At 43.5% G+C, this 23,785-nt stretch overlaps 1 protein-coding gene and 1 pseudogene across 1 annotated transcript in view; one reads left to right on the top strand and one right to left on the bottom strand.

Annotated features, from left to right (window-relative positions):
* The window catches only part of LOC141059876 (histo-blood group ABO system transferase-like), a 107,224-nt gene extending 94,213 nt beyond the window's left edge, over positions 1-13,011 (top strand). The window contains exons 6-7 of the mRNA XM_073556049.1: positions 3,111-3,245; positions 11,403-13,011. Coding sequence (XP_073412150.1) covers positions 3,111-3,245; positions 11,403-12,135 — 868 coding nt within the window. The 3' untranslated portion in view covers positions 12,136-13,011. The remainder of the gene's footprint in view (positions 1-3,110; positions 3,246-11,402) is intronic.
* Positions 13,012-15,817: 2,806 nt separating this feature from the next.
* On the bottom strand, positions 15,818-21,180 carry LOC141059761 (polycomb protein eed-B-like; annotated as a pseudogene).
* Between the last annotated feature and the right edge of the window lie 2,605 nt (positions 21,181-23,785).

A 23,785-nucleotide genomic window follows, 5' to 3' on the forward strand; every position in this document is an offset into this window, starting at 1 on the left:
TACCAGAGGCAACCAAACCTGGTGGCTGATGATTTCGAGTCTGGGGGGAAACAGGCAGAAGGAATTGTTATTATGACAAAGTTAGGCCGGGAAGGAACTGGGGAGCAGTTTAGGACGGTCTGGGTGTGTACTGCACAGAAGTGACAGCCAGAAAGGGAAAGATGAGGAAACAAGCAAATGTCACAATGTACTAACTGTGGATCTAACGTGTGAAGTACTAAGTAAAGAAAGTGTTAGGCTGCGTTCACACGCAGTTTTTAACGCACGATTTTGCCGCGAAAATGCAAAAAATAAGCATCCTATGCAATCCTATGGGATTCTGCAATGCTGTGCTAATGCTGCGTTTTTTTCCGCGGCGGAATCGCTTTGCGGTAAAAAACGCAGCATGCTCATTAATTTAGCTGAATCGCGGCGATTCCGCCTACATAGGAATGCATTGTTCTGCATACTTTCCGCATGTGGCTGTGCCCACCATGCGAAAAGTAAGCAGAACATTTGTGGATGGTACCCACGGTCCGGAGGAGAGGAGACTGTCCTCCCGGCTGTGGGTACCATATCCCTGTAAAAAATAGAAATAAAATAAAAAATATTGCTATTCTCACCTTCCGGCGTCCCGCGCAGCCTTCCCGCCTCTCTCCACGCTCCCGGCATCTTCCGATCCCAGTAATCCTTTGCGAGAATGACCGTGATGACGTCGCGGTCTCGAGGGAGTGCAACATCTCGCGGTTATTCGCGGAAAGGATTACTGGGACCGGAGGATGCCGGGAACGTGGAGAGAGGCGGGAAGGCTGCATGGGATGACGTAAGGTGAGAATAACAATATTTTTTATTTTTTTTAATTATTTTTTACATCCTATCTTTTACTACTGATGCTGCATAGGCAGCCTCAATAGTAAAAAGTTGGTCACACTTGTCAAACACTGTGTTTGACGAGTGTGACCAACCTGTCAATCAGTTCTCCAAGCGATGCTCCAGATCGCTTGGAAAGCGCTAGCATTCTGCAAGCTAATTACGCTTGCAAATCGCTAGTTTTTCTGCTGGAAAATCGCGGGAATTTAAAATGCGATTTTCCCACGGAATGGAATTCCGGAATTCTTGCGGTAACGTCCGCGAGAGTTCCGCTACGTGTGAACGTAGCCTTAAAGTTAGTTTGGACTGTGTCTCCATTGATGGGGGTCGCCTGAGAGAGGAACCGACATTGCCTGGGAAGTGCCCAGAGGAAGCTGATTCTGGAGATGCAGGTATGCAGAAGAGAAGAGTACTGTTTTCTGTAGGGGAAGGACTGGACATGGATATAGCAATTATTCAGGTCACAACTACAGTCCTGTCTCTCCCTTACATAAGCATAATAAATAACAGTCCACATCTTAAATAGTATCCCTGAAGGCTTTACCGTTGATCCACAGATCAAAATATTTACATCTAGGTTAAGAATTCTTGGTTATCAGGTAAAAAGTAATATAAATCTAGTCACGAGAGATGAAAGTTGGAACATCACTAATTAGTTCCTCTAACTTGGATGGATTTATTATTGCTAGTAACAGTCATTCAAGACTTTTCTCGAGCCCACCTAAAACAGATTAAAATAGTCTCGTCTTGGTGGGGTAGGAGCGGGTAGGGGACAGGGAGGCTAACTTACTATCCGTAAGAAAGCTCTGAAAAAGACTCCCTACCTGGCCAAAGGGATTGACAACCTAAATATTTGCATAATGGTCCATGTCATCTCTCACTAAAGAATCATTAGATATCTCTCCTTACCTTAGAGGGAAAATAAAACAGAAAAGACTTTGCACTGTTCATTTAAACATAGAGGTGGTCATTATAGTAATGCAAAAAATCCATCTTGCACTTAGAAAGATCAGCTGATCGCAGTGGCTTTCTCTTAGAAGTAGTTCAACTTTCACAATACCCATAAAATTCAATGAGGAGCATAGTGTCAGAGACACCGCACTGAACTTGCTCACTGAGCCAGTGCGCGTGTCCTGAGTAAAGCGAACTGTGCTCAAAGCTACCTGTGGAGCAGCAGCAACCGAATAGATGTGTACTTCAGAGCCGCAGGACCTGAAGCACGTGACTGCTAGAGGCGTGGCCTAAACTCCACAGAGCTAGGAGCTTCAAGACCATTCCTAGCAGAGTAACTGCGAGACAAAGTTACCAAGGGGCATAGACAGAGAGAATAGTCAGGACGTAGCCAATGAGTCACACACAGATATAGCTGTAGGGTACCAGAGGGGCGAGCAGAGAGTAGTCAGGTCACAGGCAATGAGTCATACACAGATAATAACGCAGTACAAAATCAACAGGCAAACTCACAACGGGAAACAGAATCGGGTCAGAACCATATAAACAAGCTATAGCAACAAACAGGCACACGGGGGTCAGCACACTAGGCCAATGGCAAAAGTATAACTGGCAGGGATTGAAGCTACCCAGGGGTTTAAGAAGCTCTCCCAGAACCAGAAAGAGGCCACAATCATTAACCCCAAGTGTGCAGGTCAAAACCTGCACAGAGCTCCAGACATTAACCCCCGGTGTGCAGCTCAAAAACCCGCACTGGGATCATGACACATAGTACTTCATGTTTCTTAGTCGCGTCTTGCTAGGCAAGCATCTTCTGTACAATATCCCCACTGTGGTCACCAATTATTCTTTTGCGCTTCCGGCTTATCTTGCCCACATATACAAGCCACAAATGCATGTAGCCTGACAAATAGCCCCTCGCGTACAGCAGTTAAACAAATTTTTTATGTGTTACCTGTCATCAGTCACCCTACTTGTGAAAGCCCTGCCTGTGATCACCTATGAACATGAAGCACAGTTGCCCTTTTAGATTGGTGGATAACCAGGGAGCTACTTAGAGTTTTATTATGACTGTGTACCAACTTCTCAGTTAGACATACCCTTTATTGATACCTTTCTGCAACAGGATGCAACTCATAACATCAATTAAAATATTTTTAAATGTTTTTCGCAATTTAATAACCTACAACTAGCAAATTTATGACAGTTTCCACACCAGTTATTTTTTTCAATGTATGCTTTAGAAATTCTAATTTAACATGCATGCATATAATTTTATTTTTTTATTATTATTATTTTTATTATTATAGGAGAACTGATGTATTGATGTCGACACCTTGGCTTGCACCAATCATATGGGAAGGTGGCTACAATATAGACATACTGAATGCACAATTTCATCAGCGAAATGTTCATGTTGGCATCACTGTGTTTGCCATCAAAAAGTAAGTTTTGGGTTTTATTTGAAAAAAAAAAAAATCATACTTAAGATGAAAAAAAAAACAGTGGCTGCAAACCTGACATCTTACATGACCACATGGAGCTGCTCCATTCCACCACAAACTCCCATTCTGAAATACGAATACCTGACACCTGTACGCTCTTCCCATGGTTACTGTGAGATAGCTCACCCACATCTTTAGCAACAACACGTAAAAACATTGAATTACTGCAATTCCCATTGTCCTCTGGGGCTGTCATCCTGTTTTCTTCAACTTCATTTGTCAGCTTTGCTTTGTAGACTGAGTCAGAGTGATCAGAGTTGTTTCTTGATCAATCCAATGTGGAAAAGATATAACCATGACTTTTGTAGTGGCAAAAAAAATTTTTTGCCTTTCTACTGTTATGATGTAAAAACTGAGAAAAAGAACCTAGAGTTTTGTTGGCAGTTTTTATACGGGCAGGAGGTTGCAAGAAGACACAGACTGCAGAACCTGCATCCCTTTAGGGTTAAACTTTAGGATCTATGGAGAATTACTTTTCCAAGCAGTTACCCTCTGAATATTACAGTGAAGAAGGGTGAGGATTGCTTAGCTGGAAAGTAAAGTCTTTGACATTACTTCTGAAGACAACTTGCAAGCGGACTTGTGCTTCAACGGGAGCTTGAAATTCTGAAATTATCACAGATTTAGAAAACTGCAGTCGCAGAAATAGTTTTACTTTTTGGGGCACACCTGCTGAGACAACCCTACCTGCCCAACTGCCACAATACCTAAAAGACAGCTGTTCCCAAATTTATTGATTGACCAGACTTAAAAGTTCACTAAGCTGAACCATATCTCTGTCTCCACTCCACAGGGTGGAGATTCCACAACTGTAGTGAGATTCCACAACTGCATGAGAAAAGTTTCTCTCTGGTATAGGAGGCAAAACGGATCTCTCTCAGATTCTTTAAGAGGCATACAGATGTACAGTGACATTGGAAAGCCAAGATCCCCTACAGAGGGTTCCACCTGACTATGTCCTTGATACCGAGTAGAGCAGGGGTGGGCAATTAATTTTCCCAAGGGGTCACATGAGAGGCCATGACTGTTGTGGAGGGCCGAACCAATAGCTTGAAATTAATTCTACTCAATATTAATTTATTAATATTAATTGTGTCACTTAATATTGAGCAGAATTAAGTATGCTGACACACCCCTATATATCTTTAACCCCCCCCAGCCCCTTATATACAGCATGAGCCTCACACAGCCTCCCCCATATGCGGCATGAGCCCCACACAGCCTCCCTATATACGACATGAGCCCCACACAGCCTCCCTATATACGACATGAGCCCCACACAGCCTCCCCATGTACGGCATGAGCCCCACACAGCCTCCCCATGTAAGGCATGAGCCCCACACAGCCTCCCCATGTAAGGCATGAGCCCCACACAGCCTCCCTATATACAGCATGAGCCCCACACAGCCTCTCCATGTACTGCATGAGCCCCAGTTTCCCCATATACTGCATGAGGCCCCACATAGCCTCCCCATATACTGCATGAACCCCACACAGCCTTCTTATATACAGCATGAGCCCTACAGTCTATCCACATACTGAATGAGGCCCCGCACAGCCTCCCATATACTGCATGAGGCCCCACAGCCTCCTCATATAATGATTGAGCCCCACACAGCCTCCCCATGTATTGCATGACAGTATATAGCCTTCCCTTAGCCTCCCCATGTGCTGCACATCACCCCCATAGAATCCCCATGTGCTGCATAGCATCCCCATGTGCTGTACGTCACCCCCACAGAATTCCCATGTGCTGTCACCCCCTATAGAATCCCCATGTTCAGCCCCATAGAATCCCCATGTTCACCCTCATATTCATACACATGAAGAAAAAAACACCACATACTCACCTTGTCCGGTTCCCAGGCGCCCTGCTTCTGACTCTGCCTCCGGAGCGCTGAATCTCCGGCGGTACACAGCTGACCCGATGACATGACGTTATCGCGTCAGCTGTTTCACATGCTGATTGGTGGAGGAAGTGGCCGGAGGCCCCTCCTCCACCAATGCTAATAGCGGGTGGGAGACAGCGGGCGGGCACTGTGCGGCCCGCGGACCTCAGGTTTCCAGCCCCACGGCTGTCTCGGTCCATGGGCTAAACGGAGACAGCCAGAGGGCCGGATGTGACCTGCGAGCCGCACTTTGCCCAGGTCTGGAGTAGAGGGAAGTTTCTTCCTGTATCCTCAGTAGAGGAAGCCATTAAAATCGCTAAACTGATAACATCTCAAGAGGACTTGGTCACTTAGTTTTTTCTGACCCAGAAGAAGATCCCATACAGGAGAACTCCTTTTCTTTCCTAGAAGCTATATGCTCCACAAAGTAGTTAACATTTGCTGGACAGCTTTAGATTTACAAATCCTTTAGGGTATGTGAACACGGTGCGGATTCTGCTGCGGATCCGCAGCGTTTCTGCAGCTGCGGGTCTGTAGCAGATTTAGGTGCGTTGTACAGTACCATTGTTTTCAATGGTAAGCTGGAAAACGCTGTGCACATGCTGCGGATTTTTTCGCGAGGTTTTGCTGCGGTTTACAATCCGCAGCATGTCAATTCTTTTGTGCAGAAACGCTGCAGTTTCACCCCTCATCCATTATGAGGTGTAAAACCACAGGCAAAACCGCAGATAAACCGCAGGACTTTAGTCCTGCAGATTTATTTGCGGTTTTTACTACAAAATCCGCAGAGCCAAAAACTCCGTGTGCACATAGCTTTACACTTTTTTTTTAGGTTCTTCCTTTTATTTATAGGTTATGGTGAAATTTTTCCCTCTTGTGACTGACATATTTTGGATTTTAGTAAGTTTTGGTCCATCAGTCTCTATAGCTTTTTGTTATAATGCACTGATCATGCGACTCCAAGCTTATGCTGTTCTATAAGTAATCCATTTGAACGTCTGTGATCGCTTATTTCTAAACTTACTCAGTTTAATTCTATGATTAAATATTGCTATTAAATTGATATCCATAAGTATAAAGGGATTAAACAGACCATTTTCATAGGTCTATAGCTTGAGGGAGGCTACCTCCTCCTGGGAAAAGATATCGCTTTCTTCCAAGAGATTACTTTTGTCATCCTTAATAATCCCAATTGTAGTCACTTAAACTTTTCTCATAAAATTATGGCTTGCTTTGGCAAAGATCCCTCCAGCACAGCTAACTACTTTGCTGTATCACTCTTAAATATAGACACTTGGTTTGCAGACTGGTGGACATATTTCCCTTTTTTATTCATTCACACTAGGGGCAGCACGGTGGCTCAGTGGATAGCACTGCAGCCTTGCAGCACTGGGGTCCTGGGTTTCCTCCCACATTCAAAAGACATACTGATAGGGAATTTAGACTGTGAGCCCCATCGGGGACAGTGATGATATGGTGTGCAAACTGTAAAGTGCTGCGGAATATGTTAGCGCTAATAAAAATAAAGATTATTATTATTATAAGTATACCTAGGGAAGATCGGCGGCTGATGGAACAAGAAGAATTTTAAAATCTTATTTCTTCAGTTGACTTTTCTTTTTGATCTTGAATGCTGAGAAAGCATTAGATACGATCCATCAATAGTTTGCTTTTTATACTTAAATTTTTTTTTTTAATCAATTCACTCAAAACTCTGTGTTCACATCCATCACCACAACTTTTGCACTGTCTTTTCTAACAGGTTTGACAACACAAAGGTCACCTGTCACGGCTGTTCCCTCTCTTTGCCCTAGTTTCTGTAATGGTCATGGAACCTTTAGCTGAACTGATGAGATCCAATACACTTATTAGAGAAATTCCTTTAGGGGGTCAACAACATAAATTAGGATTATGTGTGGACAACATCATATTATCTTGCTAGGGGCCTTTATCATTCTTTACATTAATTGTTGACACCCTGAAGGAATTCTCAGTGGTATCCCGTTATGAAATTAACCGTAATAAAATCCCAGATCTTGAGTTTTACTATAGATCACTCTTTTCAAATTATCGCTAAATTAGAATTCCATTTCCAGTGGCAATCCCAAAAAACCATACAAAGAAAAAAGACCTCTAAAATATAACTTTTATTCAAAGTTGTCTTAAAAATATCACATGTCTAGGCTAGGATACAGTACAACAAATCAAACAAACCACAGTTCATCCATTAATAATGAAAAAAGTGACAAAAATGGGATAATAGGGAAGAGGGGTTAGCCACGAAGAAATTTTTTTTTCTTCGTGGCTAACCCCTCTTCCCTATTATCCAATTTTTGTCACATTTTTTTCATGTTATTTTTTACCATCTTTTTAAATTTTTCATTATTAATGGATGCACTGTGGTTTGTTTGATTTGTTATACTGTATCCTAGCCTAGACATGCAATTTTTTAGGGGTCTTTTTTCTTTATATGGTTTTTTGCTTAAATTTCTTGACCTCACTTTATTTGCCTCTGGTTATGCAGTTGGAATCCCACTCATTGGCTTATTTAGGCATCCAGATCAAAAATCCGACATTATCATTGACAAATACTTACAAGTCTCTTAACCATAGCTCTACCAAAAAAAGATCAAATTGGTTGGGTGGAACGGTATCTTATAAAATGCTACTCCTTCCTAAATGCTTCTATATTTTCAATACCTTCCTGATGCTTATATCCATTTCCTGAATTAAAACACTCCAATACCAAACTTATAACTTTCTATTTGGAAGGAATATGCACTCTAAATGATTAATTCATCACATTACCTCTCCCCTGTTTGGCTCTGCTGTTAGATACTGAAACTATTCCACTTAGGGATAAGTACATTATAAGCCATGCTTTAATAATTGCTAACATGTTGGTAGCCTCAGACTGGAAATCCTCTTGTAAAATGTCAGGGTTTTGTCATGTAAGAAGTAAACTACCAAGAAGAAGACTTTCAGAACTCTTTCCTTCTTTACTGTTGCCCATAATCTGCACAATTTAAATGAAAAATAAACTGAAATCTATTCAGTGGAAAAAGAAAAAATGAAAATAATACTTTGTTTAGCAACCCTTTGAATTTAGTCTTTTTGAAACAGAGTCTATCAGCACATTAGATCTAGAATTGGTAATCTTTGCCCACTCTTCATTTTAGTAGCTCCAAATCTATGAAGCTGTGATGATATCTTCTAGATACAGTGCCCTATTGAAGTCACCCACAGATTGTCTGTTGGATTCAGCTTTGGACTCAGGCTGGGCAGTTCCAAAACTATGATCTTCTTCTGGCGATATCATTCTTTTAATAAATTGGAGGTATGCCTAGAGGAGGAGTTGTGCTGAAAGGTGAAAGTCCTTTGTATTTTAAGCAGATGCCTGAAGGTTTTATTGCAATATTGGCTGACATTTTGAACAGTTCATAATTCCCTCCACATTGACTAAAGCCTCAGTTCCAGCTGCCAAAATACAGGCCCAAAGCATAATGCTGCCTCCACCATGTTTCACTTTGGGGTGTTCTTTAGGTAATGCAAAATGTTTGCTATGCGCTAAACATACCTTTTGTAATTATAGCCAAGAAGTTCAATTTTCAGACCATAACACTTTTCCCACATACTTTTGACAGATTTGATGGAGGTTTTGGCAAAACATAGCCAGGTTTGGGTGTTTTTCTCTATAAGACAAGCTTCCATCTTGTCCCCTGAACCCACAGGCCAGACATATGAAGAATACGGGAGATTGTTGTTACATTCAGAGCACAACCAGTACTTGCCAGAAATTCCTCTTGGCAGCCTCCTAAATACATTTTCTTCTTGCCTTTTCATCAATTTTTGAGGGACATCTAGCTCTAGGTAATTTCACTGTTGTGCCAAATTTAACCACTTCTTGATTATGTCTTCAAAGTGTTCCCACAATATATCTAAGCCTTGAAAACTGTTTTTGCACTCTTTTCTTGACTAATAACTTTTAACAATGAGATCCCTTTGCTTTGTTGCAAGTTGTTTACGGATTATAGATTTTATTGTAAAATGCAACTAAGAAAATGTCAGAAAAATTCTCCTAAAACAGCAAAATATTTTATAGTGTTAATCAGAAACGCTGTAAATGACGGCCGCCGCTGACTATGTAACATGAGGGTAAATGTGATTGACTTAATCTGAATACAACAACATCCCCAAATATAAGAGGGTGATTACACTTAAAAATTAAAAAATGTTGCATTTTATTTTCCCTTCCAAAACAGTGTCAGTTTTTACGGGTGACATTACTGGCAACATTAAAGGTGGAAAACGTTTACTGTATATACTCGTGTATAAGCTGACCCCCCTAATTTTGCCACAAAAAACTGGGAAAACTTATTGACTTGCGTATAAGCCTAGGGTGGAAAATGCAGCAGCTACTGGTAAATTTCAAAAATAAAAATAGATACCAATAAAAGTAAAATTAATTGAGACATCAGTAGGTTAAATGTTTTTGAATATCCATATTGAATCAGGAGCCCCATATAATGCTCCATACAGTTCATGATGGCACTATAAGATGCTCCATACAAAATACACCCCATATAACGCTGCACAAAGGTTAATAATGGCCCCATAAGATGCTCCATAGAATAATATGCCCTATATGCTGCTCCATAAAGGTTATGGCCCCATAAAATGCTCCATAGATTATGCCCCCATAAGATGCTCCATAGATTATGCCCCCATAAGATGCTCCATAGATTATGCCCCATAAGATGCTCCATATATTATGCCCCCATAAGATGCCCCATAAGATGCTGAAAAGATTATGCCCCCATAAGATGCTCCATAGATTATGCCCCATAAAATGCTCCATACATTATGCCCCCATAAGATGCTCCATAAGATGCTCCATAAATTATGCCCCCATAAGATGCACCATAGAATAGGCCCCATATGCTGCTGCCATTTAAAAAAAATGACATACTCACATCTCCGTCGCTAGGGGACAGGTGCTGGCATCACCACTGGCTCAGGCCCCCGGCACCTGCGATATTCACCTGTCCCCTGTCCATCACTGCGCCCGCTCTGTCTTCCAGGTCCTCTGTCAGTGACATTCAGGCAGAGGGCATGGCGTGCACTAACCATGTCATCACGCCCTCTGCTGCCTGAACGTCACTGACAGGATGCGGAGGACAGAGCGGGCTCAGCGATGGACCGGGACAGGTGAATATCACATATACTTACCCCCCCTGGTGCGGTCTATGCATCCCCAGCATCTTTGGCAGCTCTTCCTTCAGCGGTCACGTGGTACCGCTCATTAAAGTTATGAATATGCGTATATTCATGACTTTAATGAGCGGTACCACGTGATTGCTGAAGGAAGGCGTGGGAGAAGCAGGGGGCTGCAGAGATGCATATGACTCATGTATAAGACGAGAGGGAGACTTTCAGACCAAAAAAATGGGCTGAAAATCTTGGCTTATATGCGAGTATATACAGTAATTTAAAGGATAGAATCTCCAGCGCTGGACTTCAGTTAAAAATTCATCATTTACTATAAATTGTTAAAATCGGACAAAAAAGTATGAATAAGGACATACAGGCAGATGGGGTCTCTGGTGGTCTCCAACCAACGCATTTCGACCTAGAAGGTCTTACTCATGAGTAAGACCTTCTAGGTCGAAACGCGTTGGTTGGAGACCACCAGAGACCCCATCTGCCTGTATGTCCTTATTCATACTTTTTTGTCCGATTTTAACAATTTATAATAAATGATGAATTTTTAACTGAAGTCCAGCGCTGGAGATTCTATCCTTTATTTTGCTTCAGTCAACGCCTCTGATCAAGGTGACTCCGTGCGCAGGAGGATTATGGATCACAACTGAGACTGGTGAGCTGACCTCCCCTTATTTTCCCTATCCTTCTACAACTATATACGGTAATTGATTCTTCTTGGTTGGATTTTTGTAAAGGACAAGAACCTGGAATTTTAATCGGGATGTGTAGAATTTTCATATCCACTGTACAAATTATTCGACTCACACCGTCATGTCTTCTGATGTATATAATAGTGCTAGTTATAAGTTTATACTGTTTTGTTTTTATTCTTCATCTCTCCTCATTTTCCCTCCCCCTTTCCTTTTCATCCTCCACTCCCCCTCACCATTCCTACACTTTATTAAAATCTTGGTCAATAAAAGTACAAACTTCTCTACTCTTTCAGGTACACAGTCTTTGTAAAGATATTTATTGAAACTGCTGAAAAGTTCTTTATGGTGGGTCATAATGTCAACTATTACGTGTTCACAGACCGCGTTAAAGACATCCCTAATATCACCCTTGCCGAGGGAAGACAACTGGTGACCTTAGAGGTTTCCAGCTACCAAAGATGGCAGGACGTGTCCATGAGACGCATGGAAATGATCCGCGACCATACTGTACAAAGGTTCATCAATGAAGTGGACTACTTGGTGTGTGTAGATGTTGACATGAAGTTCAGCGATGAGGTTGGGGTGGAGATCCTCAGTGATGTTTTTGGCACCTTACATCCAGGTTTCTATGGTTCATCTCGCGAGCACTTCACATACGAGCGCAGGAAAGAGTCTACTGCCTACATTCCTTCCGATGAAGGAGACTTTTATTATGCAGGGGGATATTTTGGTGGCACAGTAGAAGAAGTCTACAAGTTGACAAATTTTTGCCATAATGCGATGATGACTGACAAGGGAAACCATATTGAAGCAGTCTGGCATGACGAGAGCTACCTGAACAAATATTTCCTTTATCACAAGCCGACTAAAATATTGTCTCCTGAATATCTCTGGGACAATAATTTTGGAGATCGGGACTTCCTTAAGAAAAGAAGATTTGTTGCTGTTCCAAAAAATCACAACGCGATCCGAAACAGACGAGATCTGTACGGCTATTCAAGAAGACAAAAATTTCATATTTTATGATATTTGCCATTTTTCCAAAACTAGAAATTTAGACGTTTAAACAAAATGTCCTAAAGGGGGTAAAAAAAAAAATTATCTAAATTTTTCACAATAATAATGAAAAAAATGTCTATTTATATTGCACTAACGTGGTTTTGCAGATCTGAACAAATAGGTAAAAAATAAAAAGATAAATATAAAGTAATTAAAACACATAAGACAAAATGAAAGCCAAACCTTCCCCTACTAGTTGGCACTTGAGAATACAGTGGTCCTAGCCCTTAATACAGAGCTGTTACCAGATTTCATTATGCAAGCTGCCTACATTGTTAGGTAGAACTCTTAGACCTGATGAAGCCGGTGTAATTGCTTTGAGAAACCATATCAGAATGGGCTACATGGCGACTTTAGCCACAACCATGGTATTCCGTCCGTGACAAGCAAGGCACAAAAATCCAAATTATTAAGACTGTTAACCTGCTTGTCACACTACCTTGTATGTGTCAATGCAACCATGTAGTCCGTTATCTGAGGGGAACACTGCAAAGCCATCCTGACTGCACTACAATCTTTGTGAAGGTAAATAACAAACATTCTATGCTCTTATAGCCTGGTATGCACCAGTGAGTGAAGGGATTGTATTTACACCCTATTTTATAGGTGTTTTTGAAGTGACAAGCAACTGCATTTGCACATTCTGTTGAGCCCCATAAAGGACTGCAAGCCATTTAATAGGCTTATTTACCTGCTATAAACACACAGCCTTATTTTACAACCCCCTCTCCCCTCTTGCTTTCCATATCTTTACCTCCCAATTATTAACAGATTATCCATTGGCTTGCAGTAGCTTCCCCGACCTTTTGGAGGTCATATCCCCTGTCTTTTTAAATGGCTTTAATCTTGTGTATCAATAAAAATATACTGCTCAAAAAAATAAAGGGAACACTTAAACAACAGAATATAACTGCAAGTAAATCAAACTTCTGTGAAATCAAACTGTTCACTTAGGAAGCAACACTGATTAACAATCAATTTCACATGCTGTTGTGCAAATGGAATAGACAACAGATGGAAATTATTGGCAATTATCAAGACACCCTCAATAAGGCTAGTTTCACACTAGCTTATTTTCCACGCAGTGCTCGGCGCCGCTAAGCCCCGCCCCCTGCCAGCTCCCTGCCCGCCCCATCCGGTCATCGCCGCCTACTATCGCACACGGCTGCATGCGATCTGCGCACCCTATCTTAAGCATAGGGTGCGCAGACCGTGCGCTAGTAGGAATTTTGCGTGCGCTGCGCACTTTGGAAGGTGCGCCGGTGTGTGCCAAAGCACCATGTTGCATTTTGGCGCGCTCGGCGCACCTTCAAAAGTGCGCAGCGCACGCTAAAATCCTACTAGTGCACGGTCTGCGCACGGTCTGCGCACCCTATGCTAAAGATAGGGTGTGCAGATCGCAGGGGGCGGGGCTTAGCAGCACCGAGCGCTGCGTGGAAAATAAGCTAGTGTGAAACTAGCCTTAAGGAGTGGTTTTGCAGGTGGGGCCACAGGCAACATCTCAGTACAAGTGCTTTCTGGCTGATGTTTTGGTCACTTTTGAATGTTGGTCATGCTTTCACACTCGTGGTAGCATGTGTAAGGTAGCGCTCACTGAGTGTATTGGGGGACACTCACTTGGCTGCAGATAAACCAGGTCCCCGGCACAGGCTTTTCATATAACATAGTCCATACGGTTTATTGTACACAGCACAAACCATAGCAGCATGAAGAAAGCCATAACAGTCTTACAGCAGACCAAAACGAATGTTCATAATGGAGCTCCTCTCCCTTAGCCCTGTGTTCACACAGGCGGTGCTTTGTCCAGCAATCAGGCTCTACAGTCTCAGTTAATTCCCCCTGTCCGGGGTTACCTCTCAGTTGCTTCTCACTCCGGATGTCCATTCCCTCCTTGGGACTGTCCGATACACACAGGCCATTACACATAGGCCTCACCCGGTCAGCGTCCTGCGCATGTGCGCTTCAGGAAGGCAGCACACCTTCCAGCATGTCGGCCTTCCGAGACCTTCCACACAGACCAATCAGATCCAGGCACTCTCCCCCATGTGACCTACCCTGGTCACCTTATATGGTCCGTAGCCACACCCACCGGTGAGATACGGATCACATGGCTATGACCTCCTCGCATGTCCTTTTCAGACACTGAGCCATACACACAGATACAGGTTTACTATGGGCGTTCAGATACATGTCCCTGGGTGGGTTTGTAGGTGACTGGTCCCACCTGTCTCACCAAGCCACCTGGAAGCTTTTCCTATTATAAACAGAAACCATCAACAGAACATCTGCTGATTAATACCGGTTCTAGCTTCCATCCAAGGGTCACCCACCCTGGGATAGATAACGGTCATTTACCATCTGCCGTTCATCCTATCCCCATTACCATAATGGGTATTCCTGTGTGCATGACCCATACAGCACCCCCTAGCTGTCACCAGGGTCACTGCATCACATATGAGACGGACTCTACAACCCACACAAGTGGCTCAGGTAGTGCAACTCATTCAGGATAGCACATCAATGCGAGTTGTGGCAAGAAGGTTTGCTGTGTCTGTCAGCGTAGTGTCCAGAGGCTGGAGGCACTACCAGGAGACAGGCCAGTACACCAGGAGATGTGGAGGGGGCCATAGGAGGGCAACAACCCAGCAGCAGGACCGCTACCTCTGCCTTTGTGCAAGGAGAAACAGGAGGAGCATTGTCAGAGCCCTGCAAAATGACCTCCAGCAGACCACAAATATGCATGTGTCTGCACAAATTGTTAGAAACCGACTCCATGAAGATGGTCTGAGGTCCCGACGTCCACAGATGGGGGTTGTGCTCACAGCCCAACACTGTGCGACCCTCCAAAGAAATGCCACCCCACACCATTACTGACCCGCTGCCAAACCGGTCATGCTGAAGGATGTTGCAGGCAGCAGTTCGCTCTCCACGGCATCTCCAGACTCTGTCACATGTGCTCACTCAATGTGAACCTGCCTTCATCTGTGAAGAGCACAGGGCGCCAGTGGCGAATTTGCCAATTCTGGTTTTCTGTGGCAAATGCCAAGTGTCCTGCACGGTGTTGGCCTGTGAGCACAACCCCCATCTGTGGACGTCGGGCACTCAGACCATCCTCATGGAGTCAGTTTCTAACCGTTTGTGCAGACACATGCACATTTGTAGCCTGCTGGAGGTCATTTTGCAGGGTTCTGGCAGTGCTCCTCCTGTTCCTCCTTGCACAAAGGCTGAGGTAGCGGTCCTGCTGCTGGATTGATGCCCTCCTACAGTCCCCTCCACATCTCCTGGTGTACTGGCCTGTCTCCTGGTAGCATCTCCAGCCTCTGGACACTACGTTAACAGACACAGTAAACCTTGCCACAGCTCGCATTGATGTGCCATCATGGATGAGCTGCACTACCTGAGCCACTTGTGTGGGTTGTAGAGTTCGTCTCATGCTACCACGAGTGTGAAAGCACAACCAACATTCAAAAGTGACCAAAACATCAGCCAGAAAGCATTGGTACTGAGATGTGGTCTGTGGTCCCCACCTGCAGAACCACTCCTTTATTGAGGTGTCTTGATAATTGCCAATAATTTCTATCTGTTGTCTATTCCATTTGCACAACAGCATGAGAAATTGTCAATCAGTATTGCTTCCTAAGTGGACAGTTTGATTTCACAGAAGTTTGATTTACTTGAAGTTATATTCTGTTGTTTAAGTGTTCACTTTATTTTTTGAGCAGTGTATATTGTTTTAATTTTCAAATGTTGGGAATCTCTTATCAGGTGGATTTACTTATCACCTGTCTTTTGATTTTCTGATGAAGCTTTGAAATGCCTGCTTATTTTGTACATTTGAACCTATGAATTTGAATGCGTTCATTTTAGTCTAGGGTGCTGATCACACGACCGTGTTTATTTTTTTGTTTTGACTGTGTCCTCAAAAAAAAAAAACCAAATAGTGGAGAGATTTCTGTTTTTGATCCAAGTTATAGAAGAAATCACCCATACCAGTCTATAGGTCAACAAAATCACAGACCCCACACAGATGCCTCCATGCGCTGTAGGTTTTTAACACTTTTCTTGTGAAATAAACGGTCTGCTTGTTTTATTGGGATTGCAGTCATTGGATTCCTTTTGGAGTTCACCCGCCACAGTGTGAGGGAGTGATCCATGCCGTAGGACATTATCTTCTCCCCTAGAAGATCATAGTCCCCACTCAACACTTCTGTTACCTTCCACGCTGCCGAATCTCGCCACGAGCGAGTCCGTTGGCATATTCCACAGCCTCATTGCATGATCTTTGCTGACAGATAACAGTAAGTTTGGATCACATGGATGAAACTTGAGTTTGTTAATTGCATTGCCATGGCCAACATAGTGCTTGATAAACTGCATAGTTATGGGAATAATAATCCAGATAATCCCCTGAGACCTAGCCACTGCCAGGAGAGGGTGACTTGTGTTGCAGTCGTAAGTCCATGCACAGGTATAAAAGTTCTCGTCTGAGTCCACATCCATGTAGGAGAAAAACCTCCAAAAAAATTTTTCACGGTAAAAAAAACTAACTATAGAAGCAGGGGACGCAGTCGTAGAGGTGGTAGTAGAAGATGGCAGGAAACAGACAGGTTCTATGGAAGAGCACAAATGAATACTGCCTCGGGGCATATAAATCAGCCTTCCTCTACGGCTGGTGGATCATCATCTCCCTCCTCTTTTTTAGAAATGAAGGGTTTAGCTCCCTACAAACTAAGGGAACGTACCAAGTAGGGATGAAGAGAGCGTATAACAACCAGATTATCAATCTATCCTCTTATGCTCTTACGAATGTGGAGATTGATGTCCTGAGTAGAGGACTTTCCTTTGTACCAACCACTAAATTTGGTCCATTTGAATGGATAAAAGACATTAATTTGTTTATACGGAAATTAAAATGGAAAAAGTTTTTTGCTATGGGTGACAGGGCTAAGTGTCAGCAACTAGGTATAACACTGGATGAATTTCCTGATGTTCTTCTTCTAACCAACCTGGCGGAGGAAGGGCAACGGGAAATTGGGGCCGGACCATTTTCAGATCTGAAATTAAAGAGTAAAAGGACACCTCCGATAGGGGAGATTGGGTGTACTGACATCTTTTTGCAGCTAGTCTCTGAGGAGATTCGGAATATCAATCCTAAAGCTGAACAGACACAACCCAATCTCTCCTACTGTGAGAGAAAGGCCCTGGAAGGGTTGATGAACAACAAGCAGATTATATTGAAGCCTTCAGATAAGGGAAGCAATACAGTTATCCTTGAAAGGGATAAATACATTGAGATGTGTCTCTCTATTTTGTCGGATCAATCGACTTATGAGATTTTGAAAGTAGATTCAACAAAGGACTTTAGCTGTGGACTGTCTAAGATTCTGAGGAAAGCCCCTGAAACAAAGTTAGTCTCAAAAAATGAATTTAACTTTATATTGCCAAAATGGCCAGCTATTGCAACATTTTATGCATTACCAAAGATTCATAAGGGTATTGACCCATTAAAAGGGAGACCAATTGTCTCTGGGATTGATGCCCTGTGTCAAAACTCCAGTGTCTACTTGGAAAAATTGTTGAGACCTTTTGTGTTGGCCCTTCCCTCCTACCTTAGAGACACTATGGATCTCCTAAATAAATTAGAGGGGATCATAGTAGACCCAGGTACTATTCTAGCATCAATTGATGTGGAGGCGCTTTACAGTAGTATTGGACATACTGAAGGTCTAAAAGCAGTCGACTATTTCCTTAAAGGTAGGGGGATTCATTTGGGTGCACACAATGAATTTTTGTTACAGCTTCTGGAGTTTGTACTCTGCCAAAATTATTTCTTGTTTAATGGCAGATACTTCCACCAGCTCAGGGTCACTGCGATGGGGAGCCCTTGTGCCCCCACGTATGCTAATTTGCTCCTGGGCTGGTGGGAGGATACTGTGGTGTTCAGGGACGAGGATGTCGTCTGGTCCCCTAACATTGTGTTTTGGGGACGTTACATTGACTACATTCTCGTCCTATGGGCAGGAGATCAGGAGTCTTTCAAGTCCTTTGTGGACTATCTTAACAAGAATGAGATGGGCTTGTTTTTTACACATGAGATTGGGGGAGATAGCATCACTTTCTTGGATATTACAATATCCATTGAAAGAGATGGATCTTTGAAAACATCCCTGTATCGTAAACCCACATCAACGAATAGTCTTTTAAGGTGGGAGAGTCATCATCCTCCCCCCCTGAAACGTGGTATCCCCAGGGGGCAGTTTCTCAGACTTAGGAGGAACTGCTCCGACTGGGGTGACTTTGAGGAACAATCAGGTGATCTATGGGGTAGATTCAGGGATAGGGGTTACCCCATTAACACTATTCAGCCAGCCTATAATCTGGCAAAACGGACAAGGAGATCATCATTATTGGTCCCGAGAGAGAAGAAAAGCCCCGACAGCCTAGTTAGGTTAATAGGCATGTTTGATGATCAGTCAGGGAGAGTAATGGAGATTCTAAAGAAACATTGGGCTATTCTCAGGACCGATCAGGATATTAGAGAGTTAATTCCCTCTAGACCTTCAGTGACTTATAGAAGGGGTAAATCTATCAGAGATATAGTGGTAAAGAGTCATCTTGAACCCCATAAGAAGGAGGGAACATGGCTAACAAACAGGCAGGTTGGAACGTTTAGATGTGGACATTGTAGTTTCTGCAAGTATGTTATACCTTCGAAAACCTTTACTAGTGCCTACACGAAAAGGATATATAAGATGAATTCATTTGCGAACTGCAAAACTGCAGGGGTCGTCTATCTATGCAAGTGTTCCTGTCCCCGAGACTATGTGGGCAAAACTAAACGTGAGCTCCGCATACGTATTGGTGAACATCTGGGGGACATCAGACATAAAAGAGATACACCATTAGCACGCCATGTTAACTTGGTTCATGGTGGGGACGAGAAGCAGATTGGTTTCTGTGTTATTGAGAGAGTTCAACCCGTGGCAAGACAGGGAGATTGGGACAAGAAAATCCTACAACGTGAGACGCGTTGGATTTTCTGGCTTGAATCACAAAGCCCTAACGGTTTAAATGAGCAGCTGAATTTTACCAGTTTTCTATAGGATGGTACTCGACAAATCTAGTATGCTATTTTGTGTATCTATTGTGCTATTTTGTTATCTATTTATCATTTTTTCTTTTGGATACATAGAGGTCTCTTTAGGGCTCTGTTATGAAGACTAATGCTATAGTTCGTTCTTCTATCCATAAGCGATACCTTCATATATTTCTCTAGTCGATATCCTGATTACATTTTGTGGTGATGTCCTAGAATTTCCCTATTATTAGTATTTCCCGTAAGGATATACTGTATGATTATAATATTATATTTTGTAGCGATTATCTAAAATTATGAACTGCTGCATGATTCCCCCTTATGTTTTGATGTGATGGTAAACCGCTATGTATAGAATGCGCAAGTTCCGGGGTATAAGTCCGGTAGTGACGCTGCTGGTGTTTGCTAGGAGGCAGGATGGTGTCCATCAAAACTCTTCCCCGCTATGTGTGATCATTGCGGAAGTGACGTCTATGGTGTTTCATTTTTCTAAATCCCCTCCAATGAGATTACCGCGTATACCACACGTGATCACGGCGCGTCACCGGAAGTGATGTTACAGCTAGAACGCGGTAAATATGAGCCTCAGAGACACGGAAAAGACGCCACACATTGTACTGATCTTTTGGCCGGGGTGATGGAATCCCCTTTTTCTCTCTGCCCCTGATGAACCCTCGATATCTAGGAGGGGGAAACGCGTTGGGCTGGGCCTCATATCTCCTGATGGCTGATAAGTATCAATTTTATAACGCTGATAGACCTATTGTTTGGCTGGGCCTCATATTTTTGGGTGGCTGATAAGTATCAATCTTACAACGCTATTGTCTATATGTAGGACTATTATGTCCACTAAGCGTTTTATATATATCATTTATATGCCACTAATTTCCATCTGGTGGATACAATTTTTTGTGGTTATTTAACCTGAAGTGCTGTGTGCATTATTGTGGGTGCACTTTTTACTGTATAAACATTTTTTCTTTTTTCCCCTTTTTTTTGGGGGGTATATCTGGTCTATCCCTTTTTGCAGCATAAGTCTTTTTCATTACGAGATAAGTTAACAAAAGCTGCTATATATCAGTATTTTTTACTACGAGATACTATCTAGGGTGGGTTTATTTGCCCATGATTCTAGTACGAGATAAGTTAATTATCTTAGAGACGTTATACAGTCTCTCCACCAGGGTTTTTTTCGGGTGTTAATTGTGTGGTTGTGTTTTTCTGTGTATCCTCTCCGTGGACTAGGGTTTTTTAGGGTGTATTAGGGTCACCGACGTTGAGCGGGGGCGCCACTATCGTCTACAATTAGGGTGCCAACCTCCGCGGCCAGGCAGGGATTGCCAGGGCTTATTAGGGCGAGTTTAGTGGCCCGAAGTATTTACTATTCTGTGTCTGGTGTTGTTTATTACCCTAGTCCATATGAACTGGGATTGTCTAGTTTTTATATATTGAATAAAAGTGAAGTTTTAGGGATCTTTTTTTCTGTTGCTACCTTGGTGTCCGCTCCGCATCCATGTAGGACTGCAGGAGCCGGATTTCTCCTTGTGAGTGACATTCCTACAGCGTGACCCTGTTACTGCTCAGAGTGGCAAACACCAGCGGGTTGCCCTCCTTACTGTGCCAGTTGAACTGCTCTGAACAGCGGCTGACTGTGGTCTTCCTTTAAGCTGTTAACACATTTAAATGAGTATTTACACTTCTTCAATCTCCATTTTCCTTTGCCCCAACTTTTCCTTCCGGGGGCATTTGCGGTATTTGTAGGGGTATTTGGTCATTCTGTGGTGATGCAACTCTCTACTGACGGTATTGTCGTTTTGATCCCCGGAGAGCTCCGGTTTACTGCTCTCATCGCTGCTCAGCTTCTGCTTCTTGGCCGGCATCTTGCTTGACGCCATACAACCAGAAGCATCAGACATCTATAGAAGAGAACAGTAAGGCCACATGCACACATTCAGTATTTGGTGATTTTTTTTACCCCAGTATTTGTAAGCCAAAACCAGGAGTGGGTGATAAATGCAGAAGGGGCGCAAATGTTTCTGATATGCTTTTCCTTTGACTGTTCCACTCCTGGTTTTTGCTTACAAATACTGGGGTAAAAAACTCACCATATACTCAATGTGTGCATGTGGCCTTACCCGGAGCTCTCTGGGGATGAAAATGACGATACTGTCAATATAGAGAGTGGCACTGATGGGTCGCCCTCCCAGGGCTGTGGGGTACTCGGTACCGGGCCGGTATCAGTGGAATGTGTCACAGCAGCGGTGGCCCTGGGTGCCCAATCAGCGGGGGATGTGAATGGTGGAATGTAGTTAGATGAATAGTTCGTGACGCCACCTGTGGTGTTCGGCAAGGGAGATGTTAAGCCGACACTGCAGACAGATCCTCTGGGACAGATGGTGTGGTGCAGCAATGATGGTATAGCCCTCCACAGGCAGGGCTGTTGTCCCAGGGCAGTGTAGATGTGGAGACACTTAGATGGCGTAGTGTCTGGCGCAGAGGATGTAGCAGTGCTAGGCGGACGGACGCAGGAAGGAATGGAGGACACCAGGGCATGTAGTTCCAAAGCTTTACTCACAGTCTGTAGTGTCTGCTTCTGTGCCGTGTCCTCCAGGTCAGGTACCCAGTCAACCTCCAGGCAAGATGGGATGCTCCCTTCCACGCACCGCCAACTTATGTGCCTTTTCTGAACGTCTCCTCTATAGCGCCTTTAAGTGTGAAGATCTCCTAGCACTGAGTTACACTGGAGTTCCTCCTGACTGATGTTCCCAAGAACTCTACTTGCATGGCAGACAGCTGTAGCCTGCTTCGGGGACTCTCTACTCCTAAGTCCCGGCTCTCTATGCGTATTGCGGTTGTGCCCTCAAGTATTAGATGGGAGAAGTGCATTTACAGCCCACTACTCCACCAGTGTCTGCTGCAGAACCATTAGTGTCCATACAACTTCGGGGACCGGGCCCCGGCCTTTCGCTTAGAACTTCTAGGCAGGGTTCTTCCTCTAACCCCCGTCCTCTGTGTTCCCTTTCTCCTACGTTCCATACTTGTCTTTCTCTCCTATGGAAGCTCAGGCTTAAGCTCAATGTCTTTCTCATTCTTTCCTTTCCCGTGCCAGCTGGCTCAGATCACGGAGGCAGCTGCAGCACTCCTTCCCTCTTCCAGGGATCCCCACTCCTCTCCGACTGGCCTCCTCTCTCTCACTCTCCGTCTGACTGACTGACTGACCTGTAATCCTAAAACATCCCGCTCTTTTGTGTGTTCTAAACTCCACCCACCTCCCAGCACGTTTAGTGTTCCAAGCAGGGAACCACCAAAGGTGCTCTGCCTCTCACTAGGCAAGGAGCCGCAATGTGGTTATGCTGAACTACTCTATTGTGTGGGGTGCGAGTGTTGGAGCGTGGTCAGGAGCTCCCAACTTACCTGGATGGTGGGGCACCACACCTTAGGAGAAAGTGCAGTACCTCTGTGGCGACTGAGCCTCAGGGGCGCCACATACCCCCCCGTTAAACACAGCACATCCGCGGGCTGCAAGGCAAACAAAATTAACAACACAGGAATATACAAATTTTTGCAATGCTGAATAAACATTTCTTATACTAAACTTCCCAATGTGAGAGGCACTCATTCTTGAATGTTGCAAACAATTCTTAATTACTATCTAAAATTCTAAGTCAAAAGTGCAATTTTTCCATATAATACTTAATTCACAGTGGTATTGTCTGTTACTCACTACCACTTCAGTATTCTTCATCTTTTCATCTCTAGTGCACATTTTCTACTCTCTTTCAACTCTGAGCGACAACTGTGGTGCATCTACATTTTTAATTCTTTATTCAAATCTCTCTATCCAAATCTCTTATCTATCAAAACATTCTCAATTCTATATAAAAGCTATTTACTCTCATAAGACACATCATTATCAAATATTTCACATTAAAACTTTAAACAATTCTTGTAAGTGCTGGACACCACTCCCAGCCGGGATCTCTTGCAGTGTCCTTTGATTGGAGTCATGCTCCAAATGAGGTAGACATTATCTTCGCAAAGTGTCCATGTAAAACCAAGAAAGGGCACCTAAAGAGGTGCAAACTATTTACAACACAGTTCTTGACCATTCAGCGTTCATGATCTCTGTAGTTCAATGGAAAGTCTGCCATCAAAACAGGGCAATTCTGGAAAAACAAAACTAAAACATAATGGAAAAACAAAGCACAACTGTGCAAATACCCTCCTGGGTAACGAGAGTTAGTGTAGGTTTCTAGTGCTGGTCCCCTCCTAGGGTCCTGGAAGCTGGGGTCTGGGAACTGATACCAGAAGTGATACTTTGGGTGTCTTCCCCCTGTTGCTGGTTGCTTGCTAGTCGTAGCTACTCTGCCTCCCACAGGAAAGATAGGGACTGGTCGGGGTAATTGAAAGGACCATAGAAATGTCTACTGCCTGCGGGGATGGCATATCCGCTACCTCTGATGGCACTGCTGCTGCTGCTGGTGACTCAGCCGGCGCTGTCGCTGGTTCCTCGGAATCCGA

This window comes from Dendrobates tinctorius, unplaced genomic scaffold, assembly GCF_039654945.1.
Source record: "Dendrobates tinctorius isolate UK_male_01 unplaced genomic scaffold, ASM3965494v1 ptg000231l, whole genome shotgun sequence".
NCBI lineage: Eukaryota > Metazoa > Chordata > Amphibia > Anura > Dendrobatidae > Dendrobates > Dendrobates tinctorius.